At 28.0% G+C, this 12,264-nt stretch overlaps 1 protein-coding gene across 1 annotated transcript; it reads left to right on the top strand.

The window, feature by feature from the left end:
* Window positions 1-10,004: 10,004 nt before the first annotated feature.
* Window positions 10,005-10,755, top strand: LOC127250570 (zinc finger protein 11-like). Its single transcript, XM_051273924.1, has one exon. The coding sequence runs from the start codon at window positions 10,047-10,049 to the stop codon at window positions 10,545-10,547; it is 501 nt and encodes a 166-aa protein (XP_051129881.1). The 5' UTR covers window positions 10,005-10,046; the 3' UTR covers window positions 10,548-10,755.
* The last annotated feature ends 1,509 nt before the right edge of the window (window positions 10,756-12,264 follow it).

The raw sequence follows: 12,264 nt of genomic DNA, 5'->3' as shown, positions 1-12,264 counted from the left end.
ACGTAACCGTCACGTGTGCCTTCGTGACATGAGCGACACATACGTGGACATCACCGTTATTGTGTAGTCAGACATGTGATGTTGAATTATTTTTTTTTACTTTCGCAATTTAGAACATTGTGTGTATTCCAAGTATTATTTTTGCCCTCTGGTTCCGAAAAAATAATTTGTTCTAGGGTCATTGGATATGTGACATGGAATTATTATTTTCAAAATTTTAATTTGGCAAAATTGAACCAAATTGCAAATAACATATTTGCTATTTGATCCAATTGAGCCAACTTGAAAAAAAAAAACCTAGAACAAATTATTTTTCCGGCACCAGAAGATAAAAATAATATCCGGAGTATATATAATATTCTAAATTGCGAAAGTGAGAAAAAAATTATTCCACGTCATTTGTCCGACGACCACGCAGACGACAACACAGAAACGACGACGTCCACGTATGCACTGGTCATGCCACGTCCCCTTTGCCCCCACATACATCCGCCCCTGAATTAACGTATCTTTTAACAAGTCTACATGATACTTGAATTGGATTCAATATGACCGTATTTACGTAAAATGGGCTTGTTTTTTGTGTTAAACTTGTGCAATTTAAAATTAAAACATGAGTGTTTACATAACTTTTCCGGTCGTATTTATACATTTAAGAATACACACATTGTTTACACAAATAAATAAATTAATCTTCTTAAAGTTTATTCATATTCAAGTTTTTTACATTCGTACGATCTTACTGAATTACGAAAGTAAGAACCTCTAGGATAGATAACTCACTAGCTTGGTTCATCTAATTATAACGTAGTTACGATGTCTTATCATTTGTAATAGTGACTTGTTTGTGTCGTCTCTATCTTCCCTAAAATTAATTTAAAGTAAAATAATTAATTATGAAATTCTCTCAAATAAATTCTCAAATAAAAATTTAATACGATTTTCAAATTAATCATTATAAAATGTCATCCAAATTCTCAATAATTTAACCTAATGTTTGTGATGTAAAAAGGCAATGGATTCAAATTTTTGTTGCAAAATTACAAGGAACAAAAAAGTGAAAGAATGTATATAGAATAATGTAATTCAAAATAAAAATGAAGAGTGTGTTTATTTGAGTGTTTACGTTGTGAATAGTAAAATATTTAATTGAAATAGTTATATGATAAATATAAAAAACTGTTAGACATAAATTTTCAATGTAAACTTAATTTAAAATCTAATAAAAGTATGTATGTTTCTTTTATCCAAAACTTTCAATTTTTACTATTTAGATTCTGCATTTTTCAAAAAAAAATATATTTTTTCCTCTCACAAAATATCTAATCATACATTATTTTAATATTAAACTCAAACCAATTTTTTTTTCAAACTCATCTAATGAAACATACTCTTAATAAAACTTCATTAGCCCTCGCATAGTTACAATGACGGATTTAGCCTTCGAACTTCGATTGATTTTTCATTTTTTTATTTTTCAAAATAGTAGCTGGTGAAGAAAAAACAAAGTAGGAACATGATAGGACAATAAACTTAAAGTTGAGGGGGTAGATGACAATTTATCATATGATTATATAAAGCTTTGTATTTTTCAACCTAACACCCAACAATCGGGTGAAAAATAATTAAATAAATAAATAAGAGGCAATAAACTTAAACTTGAGGGAGCAAAAGCAATTTACAATAATTATATACAACTTTATAATTTTTTACACTAAAAATAAATAAAATTTGGATTTGGGAGCTGCTGCGCCTAAAAAACGAGAGGAAATATATAAGTCAAATATTATTATTATTATTATTATTATTATTATTATTATTGGACCTAACCAAGACTTATTTTGTAGACAGCCCGGCCCTTCACTCACCTAAGTATATTGTATGCTGCCTCGTTCGACCCACCATAATTGACATTATTTTTATTTTTGTTTGTTCTGTAACAATTGATATATTTTTATTTTTGGTAAAAATTATTAAACTATAACATATTTAACAAATATAAATCAACTTAATTAACTACATAATATACAACATCATAAATGACGTATGACTCACTCAAAATCCCTTTATTTCTACTTCTCTCCTCAAAAAAATAAATATTTTTATCTATATTTAAAACTACACATCTTTTATAAAATTGATTTATGTTAATTATAAATAAACAAAAATATTTTTTTATTTACTTGTATTATAGAAAATTTTATTCTCTACAAAATGATATCCATATTGCATATATTTTTTAATTGCTATATAATTTTTAAATATTTAAACATATATTTTAATTTTTTTAATCATATATATTAAATTTACTTTAAAACTATAAATATTATTAATTATAAAAAAAAAATAAGATAATAATATCATGACTAATTATTATTAATTAATTAAATATCTTCACCTTAAATACTGTATCCATAATTAAAGGGTTCCATTCTTTATGATATTATACCACAATTATACCGCTAAATTATATATAATCAAAATTATCAGTTAATTCTTTTAAAATTCATAATTTTTCTAATTTATTTCATTATTAGTTAACAGTTTATATATATATATATATATCTATAATTTATTCCACGTAACACTTATTTTTTATACTTAAGTAATTATGTTCAATATCCAAAACACTAATATTTATGCTTGTATATATTAACTTTAAATATATATATTTATGTATGTACATTGTTATACTTTACCTAAATATAATAATGGTGTATTATACTCCTCCGTCCTATATAATTTGTTCATATTTTCTATTTTAGTTCGTCCCACGTAACTTGTTCTTTCTATTTTTGGAAATATAATTATACACTTTAATCGCATTTTAAATTTTATAATTTTCTTATTTTTAATTAAACTATTTACTCATCTTAATCTTAATTTATAATTATTTTTACTAAATAATAATTATTTTTACTAATACACTTCTTAATTATTTACTAATTATACTTTACCTAAATTTCCGTGTCTACAGCAATACACCCATATTACATGGGACGGAGGGAGTAACATTCATGATGCATTTGTCTCTTAAAATTAAATCAATTTTTTTTTTTTTAATGTTATGTACTATATATATTCAAAATATAAAATTAAACGCTTATTTACATCACATTAAAAAATATATACTCTCTTTGTCTTTTAGTTAAGTATTTTTTGTGTATTGATATTTGAATATTAATTATTATAACAAAATGTATTACAAATCAAAGGAAAAAGTGACAAAAATAATTCTATTAATATCTTATAATACTAATATAATGACATTTATACAGAAAAATCCACAAATATAAGGATATTTTTAATACTCCCTCCGTCATAACTCAAAATATCATTTTTACTATTTTCGTCTGTCCCAGTCCAAAATATCTCTTTCATATTTTATTTTAGTAAAAGTAATCATACACCAATACCCTTAACTTTTACCTAAATTACAAACATACCGTTACACATACAATTATTTTTTTACATAAAGTCAAACGACAAAAATATCAAAATCTCTTACACATTTTCACTAACTAATAAAATACTATTATTTCTTAATCTAATACAAAACCCTATAAGGTCCATTTGGACCGGGATGAAAGGAGTATTAAGTAGAAAGATGTAAATAGTAAATAGATATATTGTTATGGAACGGAGCGAACCATGTCACAGTTAAGACCTGGAGGCGTCAATGTTTGAATCTATGACTCGGAGTCACGATCGAGTCCATCCCCACGGCATCAGACCATTATTTTCGGGACTTAGTTGATACTTCTTTAGTCTCACATATGGTGCCCATATTGTCATTTCAGTACGTCCCACGTTTTATGTCAATTTTATTTTTTATTTTTGGAAAAAGATTACGCAGTTTAATCTAATTTTATTTTTTTTTTAATTTTTAATTTTTAAAATTTTAATTAAATTAATTAGTTATTTTAATCTAATTAATCTATAATAATTTATATTATACAATACTTACTTTCATTAATACATTTTTAAATATTTACTAATTGAACGACTTTTAAATTCTTGTGTCTATAATAATAATATGGGCACGGGAGCTACGACATATATATTTAGGAGTAAATTAAAATAGTATTAAATTCTAACTATTCAAATTCTCGATTGTCTTCGGGTTTTACCTGCCACGTAAAGCTAAATTGAGTTGATTTTCTTAGTAGTGTGTTGATGTGTTTTTTTATTGTTTTTAATAAATAATGAAACAATAAAATTAAAATACTTTTTAATGATAAATTACTGTTTGATAAAAAATAATTTGTGACATGATATTCACAAATAAATAAAATAAAATAAAATATAGGTACTACAGTAGAGGAACACAATTGATTTTGAATTGTTATTTAATATGATATAAATATAAATTAATTTAATATTTTGAATATAAAATAATTTTTAGTGTAATATAAAAAAATAAATATTTTATTTGATATTATTTTAAAAAATATGAATAGTAAAAATTATGAAAAATCTTCCAATGAACACAAATGACATTTTAGGCTATATATACATTTTAGCACTCTACATTAATTAATAGTAATATTTTTTAAAACAATTATTATATTAAATATCTATAAATTATATCAAATATTTACTTTTTTATTATAAAAAATTTTCAAAATTCAAAAAGCTAATATCTAAACGGGAGCATAACTCTCCGATATTACTCTAGCAATGATAAATGAAAAATACATCAAAATCTATTATCTCTAATACTCTTTAAATAAACTTCAATTACATAATCCGTCCGTATGTTACACATAATTTATTTTTTTTATTGTTTTAGAAAATAATTATACACTTTAATTATATTTAAAATTTCATAATCTATAGTTTTTTTAATCTTAATTAATTTATTTAGTTATTTTAATATTAATATAAATTATTTGTATTTTAGCATAATTATGTTAGATTGTCTTATTGATCATCAAAATAAATAGCCTATATATAGGAAATACAAAACAGATTCATAAATTACTTATAATCAAATCTAAATATGAATCTACTAACTTGAGTTTGATAAGAAAGTTGAACATAAAAGCAAAAAATGAGATGACTCCACCGGAGCAAAAACCGACATGACTCAACTGGAGCCGAAAACTAGATGACTCTCCACTGGAGTCGAAAACGAGATGACTCCACCGGAGTCGAAAACGAGATGACTCTACCGAAGTAAAAAACGAGATGACACTCCACCGGAGTCGAAAACGACATGACTTCACCGGAGCCGAAAACGACATGACTCTCCACCCGAGCAAAATATAACATGACTCCACCGGAGCAAAAAACGAGATGACTCCATCGTAGCCGAAAACGACATGACTCCACCGGAGCCGAAAACGACATGACTCCACCGAAGCCGAAAACGAGATGACTCTCCACCAGAGCCGAAAACGAGATGACTCCACCGGAGCAAAAAACGAGATGACTTTACCGGAGCCGAAAACGATGGCTCTCCACCAGAGTCGAAAACGAGATGAGTCCATCGAAGTCGAAAACGACATGACTCCATCGGATCCGAAAACGAGATAACTCCACTGGAGCCTAAAACGACAAGAACGCAGCAGACGGATCACAGAATCGCAGACAGATGCGTAGACAAAATCAGGACTCAAGACAAAATCAGAAAAAGAAAAAGAAAGGGCTAGAAACTATAGAAAAAATTTCAAAATTGGGAGACCTACGGGTACATCCCAGGTTGAATGTACCCGGAGAAACGCGGGTTGGTAGGCTATATCTGCGACAGGAGAAAAATAAGCTCTGATACCATGTTAGAAATTTTAGGGGGAAAATAATGAGATTGTCTTATTGATCATCAAAATAAGGGGCTCAGACTCGATAAATTCAAATCTAAATAATTTAATCTATGAATTAGATCAAATCTAAATATAAATGTACTAAACCTAAAAGTGAATATTTAAAATATCTCAACAAATTATTTTAATAATATATTTTTTAATTACTTATTAATTATAATCTTCTTAAATTAGTGTATCTATAGTGACCTTTGACACTTAATCGGAGGAGAGAGGGAGTTTAAGGATAATTCAAGTTCTATCTACAAAGGAGCTCTAATATATATTTCCTCTGTCCCCGAGAAAGTGTCTTGTTTACTATATGATACAAGAATTAGGAAGATTATAATTATTAAATAATTTAAAAAATATATTAGTAAAAATAATTATAAATTAAGATTAATATAGATAAATAAATTTAAGAAAATGAGGCGGATCCGGCACCATGCTGATAAATTCTGGACCGTTTATCATAGTAGATAAAAATTGGATAACTTAGATTGAAGAGGGGTAATATCATCCTTTTGAATTTATAAGTTACTGAATTAATTATGTAAATCTGTAGAGTCTCCATATATTGATGTTGAATTATGTCAAATAATATTTTGAATGTATCATTATAAAATGCTTTTCCATAAATAGTAAAATATTGAGTTCTTTAATCTCATTAAATATGATGTTGTATAACATAATATAAGATGTTTCCCTATGCATAGGTAAATATTGAAGTTAACTGAACGAGATGCTAATTTATTTTATTTAATAGTAATTTTGATGTTCTAATTTAAATCTGATTGCTAATACAGTTTTATAATATTCTTAACACACCAAACGTGATTTTAATAGTTTCTTTAATATCTAAATCTTGAAAAGCTATGAAAACAATTAAATTAACACAAATATATAAATAATTATCCAAATTTGACTAAAGATGTCATAATTCAATCCAATAAATTGAATCATGTACATTAATTCAATAAATGACATAAGGTCATAAAGCATTTTTGTATATTGTTATTATAAAATATTTTTCTCATAAATAATAAGATATTGAGTTTTGTATTTAAATTTTTTAATTATTTTCAATCATATATATTTTTCTCATAAATAATAAGATATTGAGTTTTGTATTTAAATTTTTTAATTATTTTCAATCATATTGGAAGATTCTGAGGTTTTTTTTTTTTTTTTTTTTTTTTTTTTTTTTCTAATGTATGCTGCATTGAAACAGGAAACTGCATGTCGAAAGATTCTTAGTTCTTTTCTAATTAATGCTACATTGAATGAGGAAGGAGAATGTAGAATTAAGGTAATTAATAAATTAGGAGAATTTAAAAATTACTATTAAACTCCTAAATTAATATAAGTTATTGAATTAAAAATTGTTATTCAATTACTGATATTCAATCAACATAATGCTCAATTTTATTTTCAGTATATAATCTAAGCCCTTAATAAAATGTATAATCATTTTCTAAAATATGAGAAGAACAAATTATATGGACCGACCGAAATAAAAATAATGGATATTTTATGTGGAATTGAGGGAGTATCATATGAGTAACATCGCTTTGGTTAACGTGTTGATTGGGTCAAATCGGCACCATACTGATTTGACTCAAACATATGTTTATAAAGAAAGTAGTACATATCCGAGACATTAGAGACGGATTTACATGGGGGCTATGAGCCCCAAAATATATGTATTTTTTTAATGTAAAAATAATAAAATTATGTATATTTTATAAAATATAATACAATATATAACATATACAACAAATGGTAATACAATGTGTCGTCTACCATATTATATAATTTCATATAATATAATATACTATGATATTAGCAAACTAAACAGATTATACAATATAGTACAATATATAATCTACACAATACATACCTTTATGTACATAACATATGCTATATCTTATGTTGAAATATTAATGAAACTTAGTGTATTAACTTGGTCAAATCAATATCATAATTGTTGTCATAAATTAATATTAATGACAACGATCTATCCTTGCAATAACAATTTCTACTTTCTAATCGACAAATCGTAGTATGATAAGTAAGAACGTCTCCATAGAGATCGGTTGATTTATTTCTTTTATTCAGTATGATCAAATTAAGAGGAGAGTTTATGAATTTTACTTTTAGTTCTAGCTAAAATAAACTCAAAAGCTTAAAGAAATCAAGAAAATTAAATAAAAATGCTTAGCCCAATGATTAATTTCAGAAGTGAACCTCGGGGTTGATCATCGATCCCATATTTTATTATATTGAATCTTTTGATAAATTGGTTGTAGAAGCCGATGTGTGCCGAGCTTCTAGCTTTTCCTTACATAATCATTAATTAATGTAGAACTATTAATTAATTTCTTAATTGAAGAAAGAAATCCGGGTACGCCCACAAATTTGAGTTTCCCAATCGCATGAAACCATATGAAAGCCTATGATTATTGCAATCATATCATAAATTCCAAAGATAGTTCATAAGCATCTTATTGTCACTAAATCAAATAATCGCACAATTACAGATGCAATTACTCAATTTACTATGAATTATTAACTCAACCTAAATATTTGACCACAATACTAGGTTAAGAAAATAACATTAGGCATGCTACACAGAAATTTTACAAATACCAAAGAAGTCAATGGAAATTATAAATTGAAGAATCGATCTCACAAAACGTGAAGTTCAAATCGTCAATCGATCATTGACTAGATATGAAATTTAGCTACTCATAAAGAAAAACAAAAGAGCAACGAAAAGGGGAAAGAAAAACATCTGGGCGAGTTTTTTTTTTTTTTTTTTTTTTTTTTTTTTTTTCGGGATGTTGTCGATTCGTCGTTTTGCTCCAAGAATTCGATCTCACGACGCTGCCTCCAGAATTTGCTCTCGCGTCTCTCTGCCTCACGTCCAGATCTGATTTAGGGTTGCCTTGCACCTCCTCTTTTTTTTTTTAGACGTTTAGATCTCTTCTTGAATCGGCCCGGCCCCTATTTTTTTTGTTTTGCTTTAGCGGTTGTGAAAGTTAGATTGGATGGATAACTTTTCCACATGTTTTGGGTTTCCATGGTACGGTAGATTTGACTGGGGATATCTTAAGGGTATTTTGGCTTTTTCCAAGCTAAGATGGTTCAATCCGATTCAAATTTCCAATTTTTTAACCAAAACTCCAAACAGTCAGTATGCACCTAGTCATGGACATGACTAAGGAACGTATTTTGCTCTATTTTATATTTTGCCTTCCGTTATGTTCACTTTGAATATAATATAAAATAGTATAAAAATCAGTATAAATATATTCAAAGCATCAATAACTACGTATCAAAAGTGCATGCAAAATACTTCCTTTGTCCCATTTCACTGGAGCCTTTTGAAATTTTATAGTAAATTAAGAAATAATAGTATTTTATTAGTTAGTGGAAGTGTGTAAGAGTTTTTTTGACATTGTTGCCCTTTGGCTTTATGCACAAAATAATTGTATGTGTAATGATATGTTTGTAATCTACGTAAAAGTTAAGAGTATTTTTGTATTATAATTATTTTTTTTAAAAAATATAAAAGAAATATTTTGAAGTGAGACAAACGAAATACAAGTTGAATTAGAAAGAAGAGAGCGTAAACTATCAATTAATTAAATAAATTTCATTCAACCAACTTTGAACTTCAAACTCAGTATATATATGATCCGAGCCAGCTGTTCTAAACTTTAGATTAAGGCCAAAACCCTAAGATTCGAAGAAGATGAAGAAAATGATTGTTAATCTCTCTCACACACACACACATATATATATCTAATAATATATATCGACGTTGAGGCCAATGTAATTACAATGTTGCTTTTTGTACTCACTACTTAGATACGTTACATATACATTATAATTTATATACATATATAAATATTTAAATTTTGTTGTTGATGAAGATCATCATATATCTCTCTCTATGTATATATATTATATATATATATAGAGGTCTTGATCATGGGTAGAGTCCAAGTGCAAACATACACTGGAAAAGCTTTGTTGATATCTTCGTTACATTGCTCAGCTAATTAGCCCCACTCCAAATGCATATGCCCATCACTATCCCCACCCCACCCCCCCAATATATATATATATATATATTAATTATATATATGTTTTTAATTTTGACATGGAAATTAAATGTTACAACCTTCTTTGAAAAAAAAAAAAAACCACACCAACAATTTTCTAGGGTTTCGATCGATCATGCGGAATGCCGTCGACAACGACGAAGACGACGACGGTTCTTGGGAGGTCCGGGCCTTCCGGGAAGATGCCGCCGGAAACCTAATGGGTGGCTGCACGTGGCCTCCCCGCTCCTACACGTGCAACTTCTGCCGGAGAGAATTCCGGTCGGCTCAAGCCCTCGGCGGCCACATGAATGTCCATCGCCGGGATCGGGCTAGACTGCACCACGCCGCCGCGCCGGAGCCGCGCCCCCTCCTTCTCCGGCCGCCGGCTTCCGCCGCCAATAGCCTCTGCCTCCGCCTCTACCCCATCCCCGACCGGAGGAGCAGCGCCGCCATGTTAACACCTAATCCGTCGCCGGAATTCCCTAAAACAATAAAAACTCCGGCCGCGGCCGATCCCTCCGCCGTGAACAGCCGCGATAATAATAATAATGCTGATAATTCCGCCGCCATGGAAGAGCTGGATCTGGAGCTCCGCCTCGGCCGGCCGCCACCGCCACCGCCGCCGGAAAACTGAAATTTACCTGACCTGTAGAATTCGATAATCTTCAAATCCTTTTATCTGTATACATACACATAAATTGTTTCCTGCTGATTTTCTCCATTTTCGTTTTTTTTTTTTTTGGGCACTGTTCGATTGATTCATTGCAGTGAAAGAAGGAATAAAATTAGGGTTTGGTAAATATTGTTAAATGGGTAAAAAAAGAAATAGTTTTTTTTTTTAAAAAAAGGTTGAAGATGGAATAATGGGAATGAATTGAAAGATGAAGATTTAAAGGGAGATTGGGATTGAGATTGGGAGCAGTGTATGATGATGATGACGATAAATTTTGCAGTGCAGTGTCATTTTCGGACATTGATTTCTGACCATATATATATATACACTGAGTGTGTTTGTTATAGGAATTTTGCAAAAAAAATTAACTATTCATTAAAAATTTTTTTATTAAAAACATCACATTAAATATTTATTTTTTATTTTCTATTTAATTTTACATTCAAAATATTATATCATCATCTATTTATATCACATCATACAACTATTGCAATTCAAAATTTTTACTTTTCAAATAATTCAAAATCAAAACCTTCAAACAAACACACCCATTTTGTATATATGTGTGTGCGTGTCTGGACGTGTTTTGCCGTAGGGGTTTTATTCATTCAGTGATAACAGATATAGATATATATATATATATATATTAATTAATTTATTTATTTATGAGAAGACATTTAAAGTTTTTGGTTTTTTCCTGTCACTGAATCGCAATAAATATGATGGCCAGTAATCGATATATGGTACCCAATGGTGTAGGGAATGCTATATATATATATATATATACATATATACTACCTCCATCTATCATTTTTTTTTTTTTTTTGGTATTCATTTTTAAATATTAATTATTATATCGATACGTAGTATAAATCAAAAGAAAAAATAAAGTATTTTTATTAGTCTCTTGTAATACAAATACAATGATATTTGTGAAGTAAATTATACAAATAAAAAATATTTTTAATGTTAAGTATAATGACGCAAATATTTTTTTTTTCTTTTAAATAATCATATCGGTAATATAAAAATAATACTTGAATTGAATTATTAACTTTTTTAAAAGAATAGAATATTAATTATATATATATATATTAGAAATCAGTGTAAAAGAAAAAATGATTGAAGTAAACAAATCTGACAAATTTTATTTTGTATGTAGATCAAACTATCATTTTTAGTACTTTTTTTTATTATTACAATTTAGGACAATATATCCACATATATCTTATTTTTGTCCTCAAGTGTCGGAAAGACGCAAGTGAGAGTCACGGACGCCTACATGGAAATGCTGCTGCATATGTGGACGATGTCAGAGTTGAGCTAGCATAGGGGTGGAAATAGGCCATATCAGGTCAAGCTTTGGCTAAATAGGCCAGGTTTTTTTTATAAAACTAAAGCCTGTGGCCTATTAGTCTATTAAAATATATATCTAAGGCCTAGGTCTGGCTTACTTTAAAGTTTGGTCTGGTCTACGAGCCTATTTAAAAGTCTATATAATATTTTTTTATTTTTTATTTTTCAAACTTGATATTTGTAGAAAAATATATACAATTATTTATTATATATAATAAATCAGTTAAAATAAATTATTTTTTTTAGTTTTTATTGTCACCAAATATAATTTTTTATAAATTATAAACAATTAAAAACATAATTTATATATTAGATAAAAAAG

Source organism: Andrographis paniculata, unplaced genomic scaffold, assembly GCF_009805555.1.
Source record: "Andrographis paniculata isolate CXL003 unplaced genomic scaffold, ASM980555v1 Contig37END, whole genome shotgun sequence".
In the NCBI taxonomy this organism is placed as follows: Eukaryota; Viridiplantae; Streptophyta; class Magnoliopsida; order Lamiales; family Acanthaceae; genus Andrographis; species Andrographis paniculata.
Note: the sequence above shows the minus strand (reverse complement) of the source record. Positions and strands in the feature narration are given on the sequence as shown.

Bases quoted from the DNA above. Each gene is read 5' to 3' on its own strand.
- LOC127250570 (XM_051273924.1), top strand. From the start codon at position 10,047: ATGCGGAATGCCGTCGACAACGACGAAGACGACGACGGTTCTTGGGAG.